General features: G+C 47.9%; 2 protein-coding genes across 3 annotated transcripts in view; one reads left to right on the top strand and one right to left on the bottom strand.

The window, feature by feature from the left end:
- E2F3 (E2F transcription factor 3) overlaps positions 1 to 3,012 on the bottom strand; it is a 112,483-nt gene extending 109,471 nt beyond the window's left edge. For both annotated transcript variants that reach the window (XM_029590754.1, XM_029590753.1), the window contains exon 1: positions 2,364 to 3,012. In XM_029590754.1, coding sequence (XP_029446614.1) covers positions 2,364 to 2,699 — 336 coding nt within the window. In that variant the 5' untranslated portion in view covers positions 2,700 to 3,012. The remainder of the gene's footprint in view (positions 1 to 2,363) is intronic.
- The window catches only part of MBOAT1 (membrane bound O-acyltransferase domain containing 1), a 286,231-nt gene continuing 275,995 nt past the window's right edge, over positions 2,500 to 12,735 (top strand). Inside the window, exon 1 of the mRNA XM_029590751.1 lies at positions 2,500 to 2,565. The gene's annotated coding sequence lies outside the window, so the exon portion shown is untranslated. The remainder of the gene's footprint in view (positions 2,566 to 12,735) is intronic.

Genomic DNA, 12,735 nt, shown 5'->3' with positions numbered 1-12,735 from the left:
TACAAAGCTAGAAGAAATGCACATTCCCAAAATGGACATATTATGGCTCTCGCACCCTGTCACTTCCCTTCCATGCCTCCATCATCCTTCAATTTTCCTAGTTACTTCCTTTCAATCATCCACTCACACTCATATCCCTGACACCCCCCCCCCACATCCTCTTCCCTGTGCTCCCTCTCTCCCCTGCTTGACTCTTCCTCCCCCCTTCCTCCCATCTCCCTCCCTGCCCAGCTACCCTGACCCCTTGTTTCCCACTCCTTCTTGCTCAGCAGCCCCCACTCTCACTCTCCATTCCACCTTCATCTTCCCAACATCCCCAACCTCCTTTCCCCCACCCTCCACAGGGTGAAGAGATCAGCAGCAGCATCACTCCCAGACTCAGCAGGGGAAGATAAAGTCTGTGTCCCATCAGGCCCAGAACAGCAGGAGCTGGCAACGTCTCGCTCTGATCTGGGTGAAGGAGGAAACAGCCTCCCACTGGGCCAGAAAGAAGAGAAAGAAGAAGTGAGAGCAGCCTCCCATCAGTCCCAATGTAAGAGAAGTCAACCAAATCCCACCCAGGCTGATGAGGCAGGTATCTGATGGCCCTGCAACACACCTGTTGAGAACCACTGTCCCAGGGGACAGACAGGCAGATAAGAGACACACTCATGTACCTTAAAGAAATAATGCATAGGAGCAAACCTTTCAGTGAAAAGGAAGCTGTGGAACAAGGTCAAAAGGAGGTTCTAAGGACAGACTCAGAAATTAACAATTTAAGATGCCACCTCATCCCAAAAAAGGCACCCATAAGCTTCAACAACATTTCTGTACAATCTCTTTTGGCTGGGTCCATAAAACATCACAACCACCAACAAGTACTCTAATTCTTGAAACCAATACAGAAAACAATGTTCTTCTGTCTGCATGAAAACATCAGTCTTAGGAATTGGGCACAGAAAAAAAAAAAAGCACAGATAGCTCCAATAGAGAAGGTTTCCACATGCTTGCATTACCCTGCAACACGGCAAGAAACTATATTTAGACATTTTATATACCACTGGTCCATGTAAAGATCACAACGGTTTACAAAAGTAACATTTATAGTTATAAATCAGCAAATAATGAGGGTTAGAGAGGTAGTATTCATACACAGGCAACATCATCTATCAAATTAAATTCCAATACATTATAACTAAAGATCTAGGACATAAGGAAGAATGTAATCCGCTTTGAAGCGCTGAAAGAAGTGTGAAAAGCGGAATATTAAAAAAATAAATAAAAAAAAATAAGGTGAGAAATACAGAACAAGGTAATATAACAAGCAAGTTTTACATATTAGTCAGTACAAAAACCTCCATTTCCAAATGTCACTGTACCCAGTACTGTTTCCCGGATTTCAAAACCCCTTAGGGCCATTATTAATGAGCATGTTTAACTGTATTCGGGTGGGGGAGGGGTTTATACGACTCTTACGAAGGTTATTTTGATGATCCAAGAAGCTAAGGTAGCCAACTGTTTGCATATGGGAGGGCAACCAATTACAGTCTATTAAAAAAGTACATTCAATGGACCTTCATAACAATCCCTTCTACGTATTTTTCAAACTGTCACCAAATTTTGTTTATCCTCGGCTGCCTCCCTAGAACTCGTGCATTTAATACCACAGATCTGATTCAAGTGTAGAAAAATGGAGAGTGAAGCCTTAAGTAGGAGGGAGAAAAAGGGGTCCCGAAAAGTAAGCTAAATCAACTATTTCAGATCCGAGAGTGCGGGAAAGAGAACCACTCAAATAACCAGAAAGGCACACTGGTGAGCCACTCATGCCAGGTCTGAAACTACAGCTACGGCTCAATCACTCGGATTCTGCAACAAAGACCTAAATAATATATAGCATCGGAATAAAACTCTCTCCTTACACCTACAGCATGTAAAGACATCTGGCTCATATCATCTGGAGTTTAAAGGTCTGGCAGATGCCTGGGTGACTTTTTTTTACTTCATCCGGGGCGTGACCCCTCTTACACGTAAAGAAAGAGGAAGCTTGGGTGCAGAAGAGACCACCGAGGGACAAGCAAAAATGTTTTAACAAAAAAGTTTTGCAACTGAAGGGATTTTAGTAGACTACCTCCCCCACCCCCTACAAAAATAATCCCTCCTTCGCCCAGTGTCCAACACCTCACACTTATCCTCCATATTAGAAGGACATAAACAGCTGAAACTCCAGAAATGTCACCACCCACTCTTAACAGAGGTAGAAGTTAGGATTTTTCTTAATATGTGCACGAACATATACAGACAAGACCAAGCACACACACACACACACACACACACATCTTTTCCACACGCACACCGCTGGTTTTGCTCACACTCGGGATTATTACCGGAGGACGTCCCAGAGCTGGCTGCAGCAGGGCTGCTCCCGCTTTGCTGGCGGGTCCGTGCGGCGTGGCGTAGAGGAGACTGCCCGCCGACGGCTCGGGGTCGCACGCACTCTGCTGCAGGAGGTGATGTGGGGGAGGATGGCTGTGCGCCGCCGCCGGAGACCCGCAGGAGGACGCCAAAGGCGGTGGCGCTGCCGCCGAGGTGAGGATCTGGATGTAGGCAGCGCCACCGGCGGCGAAGCGGGAAACGAAGCCGCCCCTGTCCGTGACCGAGCCCTGATGCACGGCGGTCACCGGCGCCAGCTTCCCCTGGGCCGGCCGGACTCCCCTTCTCATCTTACACCGGCGCGGGCTCCCCCTCCCCCCTGCTTCCCCGCCGCCGAGGCTCCCTTTATTTTTCTCTCCGTCTCTCACGAACACCGACGCCCGCCCCACAAATGACCCGGGATCCAGGTAGAGGGGAATCCCCCAGTGATACAGAACCCAAATCAGTAACAATATTGGGCGCACGGCACAGCCGATGGAGCGGGATTGAGGAGGAGGCCCTCCGCGGCGTTGGCTGAAAAATGGCTCCAGGAAGCTGCCGCTCTGACAATGAATGAAGGGATACGGTTTACGCGCGAAGGTCCTCCCGCGAAACTCGGATTTCCCGCGTACTTTTCAAAACGGATTTGCATAGCCGCGCCTCCGGCGCCTCTGTCCACTCCCATTGGCCGACTTCGCTCTCCCAGTAGCCCAATCAGAGTGCCCGCCGGCGTCCCCACAACGTCCTATTGGGCCGCGCTGGGTCGCGGTTGCCCGGGCGACCGCAGCGTTCTATTTGCATGTGGAAAGCCATTGGTTCGCGTTGACGGGGGATTCCCTTCCTTCTACCTCTGACCCCTGGGATTCCGCTGCCAAGGCAGCTGCTGTTCTGCGTGGCACGTGGTTAGCGTAAAGTCGTACAATGTTCTGCATCTGTCAGAGACGGCTTACAGATGATCAGATGAAAGAAGCAGAAAATGATTGGTGAAAGATTTCTGATATTCATTTACAGATTGCATCCGGTCAAATGCTAGTCATTACCAAAACTGTATTTGTGAAAAACAGAGGGAGTCGTTTGCTTGCATATTTTTACACTGAATTATATATTTTCTACAATCGGGAAAAGTTTGGGTCAGTAGGTGGCTCCAGATCATTAGGGATAAGACTGAGTCTTTTCTGGGAAATTTAACACCAGGATTGGCTTAGTCGGCGCCTCCCTCAGCTAGAATGATCTCAAAGCCCTAGGGAAAATAAATAAAATAAATACAGAACCTGGATCCTGTTGTGTTCCGGTTAACTTTAATGGGAATTGGCAATGTGCTGAAGCACTGTGGGTGGATAAGAAATATGAAATATATATACATATCTATATAGATACATATATTACAGAATGTTTTTTTCTGAAAGCTGCAGTAAATACCACTAAGGAAAATAAACATCACAATTTTAATAATATAATAATGGAAGGTTTTTTCCTAGGGAATAGGAAAGCTAAAAGGGCAATAGAGTTGGAGATGTGAAATCAGTGTGTGCTCTGGAGCAGTGGTTCTCAACAGGTGTGTCGGGACACACTAGTATGTCGTGAAGTCCCAGGAGGTGTGTCGCAGAGCCAGCAGAAGACTGATCTTTCCTCATCAGTCTGGGCAGGAGTTGGCTGACTTCTCTTTTATTGGGTATGACAGGAAGCTGCACTTGCTTCCTTCTCTTCTTGGCCAGTGGGAGGTTGTTCCTTCCTCCTTCATCCAGATCAGAGCACAATATCACCCAACTCCTGTTCATATGGGCCCGGCAGGACACCAACTTTATCTTCTTCTGCCAGGTAGGGCAGTGAGGCTGCCGATGCTCTCTTCACCCCATTGAACCTGGATGTGAAAGCAGGAGCATAAGGGAGAAAGGTGTGTGCTCTGTAGATCCACTGCTGCTGCCTCCTCATCTTCCTCTCTTCAATACTTCTTGCCCTCATCTGCTGCTCATAAAGAGGGAAGGAGATTCTGGATTGGACAAGTCTTTTCTGCTGGCTGGTAGCCAGGAGGAGGGGGAAATGTACTGGGCAGGAAGGCATGGGGAGATAGGGAGTCAGGGGTGAGGAAAGGATGAGGAGAGAGGAGTTGGGGGCTGCTGGGCAGGGAAGAGAGATGGAAGGGGAGAAATGGAGGTGTGGGGCGGCTGGGTTGGGGGAGCGGGGAGTGGGGGATGCTGAGCAGGAAGGGATAGGAAAGAGGTGGCCAGCGGACTTGTGCGACAAATATGAGTTGCCTTCCTCTGAAAGATTCCGGTACACGCAGCTTAGTCACTCCGGCTTGAAAGCCGGAGTGACTTTTTTTGAAAGCTTATGCAGAGGGGCTAACAAGATTACAAAAACTATTTCAAAGATATATGGCTTTCTAAATACGACTCCTAAAGTTAAACCATAAGAACATAAGAAAATGCCATACTGGGTCAGACCAAGGGTCCATCAAGCCCAGCATCCTGTTTCCAACAGTGGCCAATCCAGGCCATAAGAACCTGGCAAGTACCCAAAAACTAAGTCTATTCCATGTAACCATTGCTAATGGCAGTGGCTATTCTCTAAGTGAACTTAATAGCAGGTAATGGACTTCTCTTCCAAGAACTTATCCAATCCTTTTTTAAACACAGCTACACTAACTGCACTAACCACATTCTCTGGCAACAAATTCCAGAGTTTAATTGTGCGTTGAATAAAAAAGAACTTTCTCCGATTAGTTTTAAATGTGCCCCATGCTAACTTCATGGAGTGCCCCCTAGTCTTTCTACTATCCGAAAGAGTAAATAACCGATTCACATCTACCTGTTCTAGACCTCTCATGATTTTAAACACCTCTATCATATCCCCCTCAGTCGTCTCTTCTCCAAGCTGAAAAGTCCTAATCTCTTTAGTCTTTCCTCATAGGGGAGTTGTTCCATTCCCCTTATCATTTTGGTAGCCCTTCTCTGTACCTTCTCCATCGCAATTATATCTTTTTTGAGATGCGGCGACCAGAATTGTACACAGTATTCAAGGTGCGGTCTCACCATGGAGCGATACAGAGGCATTATGATATTTTCCGTTTTATTCACCATTCCTTTTCTAATAATTCCCAACATTCTGTTTGCTTTTTTGACTGCCGCAGCACACTGCACTGACGATTTCAATGTGTTATCCACTATGACACCTAGATCTCATTCTTGGGTTGTAGCACCTAATATGGAACCCAACATTGTGTAATTATAGCATGGGTTATTTTTCCCTATATGCATCACCTTGCACTTATCCACATTAAATTTCATCTGCCATTTGGATGCCCAATTTTCCAGTCTCACAAGGTCTTCCTGCAATTTATCACAATCTGCTTGTGATTTAACTACTCTGAACAATTTTGTGTCATCTGCAAATTTGATTATCTCACTTGTCGTATTTCTTTCCAGATCATTTATAAATATATTGAAAAGTAAGGGTCCCAATACAGATCCCTGAGGCACTCCACTGTCCACTCTCTTCCACTGAGAAAATTGCCCATTTAATCCTACTCTCTGTTTCCTGTCTTTTAGCCAGTTTGCAATCCATGAAAGGACATCGCCACCTATCCCATGACTTTTTACTTTTCCTAGAAGCCTCTCATGAGGAACTTTGTCAAACGCCTTCTGAAAATCCAAGTATACTATATCTACCGGTTCACCTTTATCCACATGTTTTTTAACTCCTTCAAAAAAGTGAAGCAGATTTGTGAGGCAAGACTTGCCCTGGGTAAAGCCATGTTGACTTTGTTCCATTAAACCATGTCTTTCTATATGTTCTGTGATTTTGATGTTTAGAACACTTTCCACTATTTTTCCTGGCACTGAAGTCAGGCTAACCGGTCTGTAGTTTCCCGGATCGCCCCTGGAGCCCTTTTTAAATATTGGGGTTACATTTGCTATCCTCCAGTCTTCAGGTACAATGGTTGATTTTAATGATAAGTTTCAAATTTTTACTAATAGGTCTGAAATATCATTTTTTAGTTCCTTCAGAACTCTGGGGTGTATACCATCCGGTCCAGGTGATTTACTACTCTTCAGTTTGTCAATCAGGCCTACCACATCTTCTAGGTTCACCGTGATTTGATTCAGTCCATCTGAATCATTACCCATGAAAACCTTCTCCATTACGGGTACCTCCCCAACATCCTCTTCAGTAAACACCGAAGCAAAGAAATCATTTAATCTTTCCGCGATGGCCTTATCTTCTTTAAGTGCCCCTTTAACCCCTCGATCATCTAATGGTCCAACTGACTCCCTCACAGGCTTTCTGCTTCGGATATATTTAAAAAAGTTTTTATTGTGAGTTTTTGCCTCTACAGCCAACTTCTTTTCAAATTCTCTCTTAGCCTGTCTTATCAATGTCTTACATTTAACTTGCCAATGTTTATGCTTTATCCTATTTTCTTCTGTTGGATCCTTCTTCCAATTTTTGAATGAAGATCTTTTGGCTAAAATAACTTCTTTCACCTCCCCTTTTAACCATGCCGGTAATCGTTTTGCCTTCTTTCCACCTTTCTTAATGTGTGGAATACATCTGGACTGTGCTTCTAGAATGGTATTTTTTAACAATGACCACGCCTCTTGGTCATTATATTAAAGCTTGGGAGGCAGACCTTGGCATAATCCTGGACTATGATGATTGGTCTGAAATATACAAGCAGACTGGCAAAGGGTTGATTGCAGCAAATTTAATTTAAAACTGTTATAAACTTTTATATCGCTGGCATCGTAGCCCTCTCACTTTGCACAAAATGTATCCAAGTCTTTCTGGGAAATGTTGGAAAGGATGTCAACAAGACGTAGGCTATTTTCGTATGTGGTGGTCATGCCCATATGTTCAATGCTTTTGGAAACAAGTGTTTGAGTGGTTAGCTGCTATAAAACCATAATACTGGAGAATATACAGCAGGCCAAGTACTACTGAACTGCGCTACTGGGACTGAAACTTCACAAGTTGGGCGACTGGAATACTATATATTTGTTGCAGCACGATGCACGCTTGCAAGACACTGGAAGTCTCCCACCATTCCACAAGTATCAGAGGATCAAAGGTATAGATCTATTATCTATACCTTGGGGAAAATAACTGCAAGTAAAAATAAACACCTTCCACAGTTCTATAAGGCGTGGGCGGCTTATGAAGCCTGGCAACGACAGTACCATAATCTTCAATTTGGACAAAGACTAGCAGTGTTTATATCGGGCTGATGCGGCGAAGCTGTCTTTGGAGATCTCAAGCTTTCCTGACTCTGGAGGCTTCCTAATTCTGTTTGAATCTTGAGACATTATGAACTTTTTGTTTGACGCTAGAGCAAGAGCATAGGGAGGGGAAAGGGGTGGGGGGTTACTCGATTAAAACCATGGGAGTAATTGTGATTGAAAAGCAGGGGCTCGTTATGTACTAGAATTGTTGTGTTAGGACAATCTGCCGCTGTGGTGGAAGTTATTGTTGTTCATTTCTACTAGTGTTACTTTTACTTCTAATAAAATACAAATGGCAAAAAAAAAGGAGATGTGGCCAGAGGTATTCTGGGTAGGGAAGGGCAAGAAGTTGAATAGGGGAGAGAGGGAGCACGGGGATGCGGATGTGGGAGGGGGGTGTTGAATGTTGGACAGGGATATGAGCATGTGAAGGGATGATTGAGTAGTGATGAGGGGCAAGGTATTCCTTTTTTGTGGGACTGTACAGATGTTATGAAGCGCGGTGGCGGCAAGCCGCGATCGGAAGCTGCTCCCTATCTGCGCGGCAGACCGCCGCGTTTCTGTTGAGGAGGTGCTGGGTCGAGGGCTCGGGGCCACGATTCGCCCCGCACAACTTGGCCGCGGCGTTATCCTCCTTCCGGGTCGCTGGCTCCACCCCCTCCAGGGACTACGTGGCAGCAGGGGATTCGCTGCTGAAGTCTTTCCTACTCCAGGGATTGGCTCTCCCCTGGTGTGCCAGCTGGTGGGAACTATTTAAAGGCAAGGCCTGCTCCTCAGACCTTGCCTTGACTTCTTCTGGGCTCCTGGTTTGTTCCTGCGTTGGTTCCTGCGTCTGATCCTCCGTTTCGACTCCTGTCTGGCTGCGGTTGTCTTCTGGGTCTCGATTCCTGACTGGCTTCGGTTGTTCTCTGGCTCTCGGCCCCTGGACCGGCTCTGGTATTATCTCTGGCTCTCGACCCCTGGACCGGCTCTGGTATTCTCTCTGGCTCTCGATCCCTGGACTGGCTGCAGTGTTCCCTCTGGTTTTCCGACCCCTGGACCGGCTGTGAAGTATCCTTGGTTTTCGACTTCTGGACCGGCTTTGGATTTCCTCTGCCTCCGTTCCGTCTGGACTACTCTTCTTTGACTTCACGACCTGCTGGAGGCGCCAGCTCATCTTTACCTTTCACGACTCATCCAAGACGTCTCGAATCCCACGACCTGCTGGAGGCGCCAGCTCAGCTTTATCTTCCACGATCCCTCAGAGACGTTTCGGATCCTACGACCGGCAGGAGGCGTCAGCTATCTGGACCCCACGACCTGCAGAAGGCGCCTGCATCCAGATCTCCGGTCCCGCCATCTGAGGAGAGTTCCAGACGAGGCCTCGCCTTCCAGCGACCGGACTTACGTGCGTCGCTGGACCAAGGATTCACACCCCGAAGTAGAACATCAGATAAGTATTAAAATATTTTAAAAACATTTTCTGAAATGCTGATATTGTTTGTTGCTTCTTATAGTTTTTGAATTGAAAAACCATTTATGGATGTGATCCCTGATGAAGCTTTTTCAAGCAAAACATCGGCCGCGTCAGACTTCCTTTGGAATTTCATCATCAGGATTAAAAAATTAGTGTAACACTCCTCGCGGTCCCAGCAGCGAGCAGGCACTTACCTCTGCAGTACAGAGCAGCCGACGTTCTTCGCAGCAGGAGCCGCGGACTTTGGCATTCCTTTCCTGCATGGCGGGCCCTGCCACCGTGCTCTAATGCGGCTGGAGCCAACGCCGACGCCCTCTCCATCTTCGCGGCCCAGAGGCCGCAATCCCCAGTCTTTTCCGGCGGCCGGAGCCACTCTTGGTGTCTTCTCTGTGGCAGGGAGCCGCCTCCAGCGTCGGGGCCTGCTCCAGGGCCCAGTTTCTGCTTCAGCCCTGCTCTCCAGCGATGCAGCGGCAGCATGGCTGCTGTCCATGGTCCAGCCCACTTCCCCTAAGTGGCAGGGCCACGTCTTCCTTGCAGATTTAAAGGGCCAGCCTTCCTGGCCCCACCTGGACTCCTCCTTGGGCGTCTTCTCATCTTCAACCCTATTTAAGGGCCCTGCAGTCAGTCTAGCCTTACCTTCGCAAGGGGTTAGTCCTCCCTAGGACTTCTCGTCTTCACTCCTGCTGGCATTCCTTGTTCTTCGTAGGATCCCTCGTTGTTCCGTTCCTGGTCTCTGCTGATGTCTTGATGTTCCGTGATCCAGTCCGGATGTTCCGTGATCAGCCTTGATGTCCTGAACCCCTGGTTCCTTGTCCACCTTTCCTGGCGTGCCTTGGTCGTGGTCCGTGACCAGCCCATGGGGGGGCTGTGTAGGGCACTATGTTGTACAAGGCCTTCTTCTCGTCTGCAGCACAAGCCTCCGGAGGGTCATCCTTCCCTGTAGCCAAGTCCCGTCCTGGTCCTGTTCCCTGAGGCTCATTCCAGCCCTCGGATTCACTTGTGTCTGCTTCTGTCCATGACTAAGACTCTGCCAGAACCTGCTCAGCTCCAGCATGGTCCGTGACCAGCCATGGGTGGCTGTGTAGGGCGTGCACCGGTGCAGGCCTCTACTGAATCTTTGACATGTTCCAGTCTCAAATTCCACTTCTACTCCTGGAGTCTGCTTCGCGTTCAAGTGTGGTCCATGACCAGTCCTGTGGGTGGGCTGTGTAGGGCACTCTGCATCGCAGCCTCAACCTAGTACTTGATCCTGAATCCTTGTTCCGCATCCTTCCAAGTCCTTGTCTGAGTCTTCCTATTGCACCCGTCGGTCGCAGACGGCTGCACCCTCTGTTGCTTACCTTTCTTCTGCCTAACTCCATTCATCTTGGGAAGATGGCTGCCTCCGCCTCTCTTCGCCGACCCCTCCAGCATCTCCAGTCCGGCATGGGCAATTGCGTTCACCATCTTTCTCCCATGATTACCTAGGGCACGCGCACAGCCCCATCCTTTACGTGCGTCATGGCAGGAACCTCGGCAGCGTCCCCACCGCATGATGTCACAAGCTCAGAACATTTAAACCCAATTCACAAATCCAGCTACAAGTTAGCAAGGAATCCTCCATGCTGATCTCTCCTCGCTACCAGATGCTCCTCTTTACCCTCCGGGGTAACCTGCTACCAACAAGGATGCTTAAGGCACCCACTCCACGGGAGGCTTGCCTCGCTCCTCTCTACCCTCTGGGGTATCTGCTACCAACAAGGACGTCTAGGTACCCGCTCCTCGTGGCCTTGCACGTCCGAGACCTCCGCTCCTCGGGTCTCTCTCCTACTACAACTACCAGCATCAGAGTGAGTACTGCCGCATCAGTTCTGCCTTTGCTATGTGTCATCTCTCTCTCCATAGACTCCAGAGCACCCTGCACAATGGGTCTGGTGAGACTGTGGAACTGCCATTCCACTCTGCTACATACAGACGGAACAGGATCATCTGGCTCTCCTCTCCTAGCTGAGATCCTCACCCGATCCTCAGCTTACCATCTACGTTGCAGAACAGTAAAGATATATCTCTGTGTCCATCTCTGCCTAGAGCTAGCCTATTGCTGCAAGTCCCCACAGAGACGCGCCCTGTGGGAGGAGTCGTCTCTTACAGCGACCAAGGGCCCACGCTTCAGTGTCCAAAGTACAACACTTCCTAGTGCTCAGAGTTCTTCCAAGTTCCTCATCTGAGTCTCCACGTTCCAAGTTCCTCATCTGAGTCTTCATGTTCCAGAGCCTTTGTCTGCCCTTGCCTCATGTCTGGCCTGCCGCCTTTGCCGTTCCCAGTGGCAGGTCCGAAAGGGCTTGGAGTGGTCGGAGGACCACTCAGAGACCAACCTTGCGTGGTTGGCCTCACTGAGGCTGGGCAGGTCGGCAGGTGCCTGGCTTCCTGGTCTCAGCCCAGACTCAGACATGTCTTGCCTGCCTCGGTACCATCTTGGAGTTCTCTGGGGTCGTGCCGTAGTCTAAGGGCACACAATTCCCTTGGAAATGGGACCGCTCTCCTAGTGCTCCCTAACAATTAGTTAATGGAATGTATATTTCTTGTAGATATTTAGATTTAATATTCAGTCAGTGAAATTGGTGGTTTTGAAGATAAGTTTGGAACCTTGATTTAGCTTCACTATTTTGACTCACTTAAACACAAGGTGGATGATAGAAAAGACTGGGCGGTTCAAATTTTATTGAACACGCCGTCTGGCTTGCTGACATCTTTAAGATAAAAAATTAAGCCCTTGTTATGATTTATTTTGTATGTGTTCCCTTTATTATGTACATGTTATTAAGATGACACCAGAATCAGAATATCGTTTTTGTATGATGAGTTGTACAGAGAAATGTCTAAATTCTGTGCTGTACCCATTGCTAGGAAGTGGGGGACTCCTGTGGATGCAGAGCATATGCTTAAATTAAGTCCCATGGTCATGTGTTCAGTGTGTCACGCATGTGAGCCTCATCTCTTAGGTGTGTCCTGATAGAAAAATGGTTGAGAACCACTGCTCTGGAGGATAGTTGTTTGGTATAATGGCTGGAGTACAGAGAATGAGACGGGATTTAAAGAAGTTGGAAGAGTGGTCGAACATATGGCAGCTGGGATTCAATGCCAAGAAATGCAGAGTCATGCATCTGGGGCATGGTAATCCAAAAGAACTATATGCCTTGGGGGGTGAAGGGCTGATGTGCGTGGAGCAGGAGAGAGACCTTGGGGTGATAGTGTCTAACGACCTGAAGTCGACAAGCGGTGTGACATGGCAATAGCCAAAGCCAGAAGAATGCTGGGCTGCATAGAGAGAGGAATATCTAGTAAGAAAAGGGAAATGATAATTCCCTTGTACAGGTCCTTGGTGAAGCCTCACCTGGAGTACTGTGTTCAGTTCTGGAGACCATATCTCAAAGGAGACAGAGACAGGATGGAGGCAGTTCATAGAAGGGCGACCAAATGGTGGATGGTTTCCATCAAATGACTTATGAGGAGAGGTTGAAGAACCTGAATATGTATACCCTGGAGGAGAGGAGGAACAGGGGTGATATGATACAGACCTTCAGATACTTGAAAGGTTTTAATGATCCATGGTCGTCAACAAACTTTTTCCATTGGAAACAATTTAGTAGAACTAGGGGTCACGATTTGAAACTCCAGGGAGGAAGATTTAGA

This window comes from Rhinatrema bivittatum, chromosome 2 (genome assembly GCF_901001135.1).
Source record: "Rhinatrema bivittatum chromosome 2, aRhiBiv1.1, whole genome shotgun sequence".
Lineage (NCBI taxonomy): Eukaryota > Metazoa > Chordata > Amphibia > Gymnophiona > Rhinatrematidae > Rhinatrema > Rhinatrema bivittatum.
Note: the sequence above shows the minus strand (reverse complement) of the source record. Positions and strands in the feature narration are given on the sequence as shown.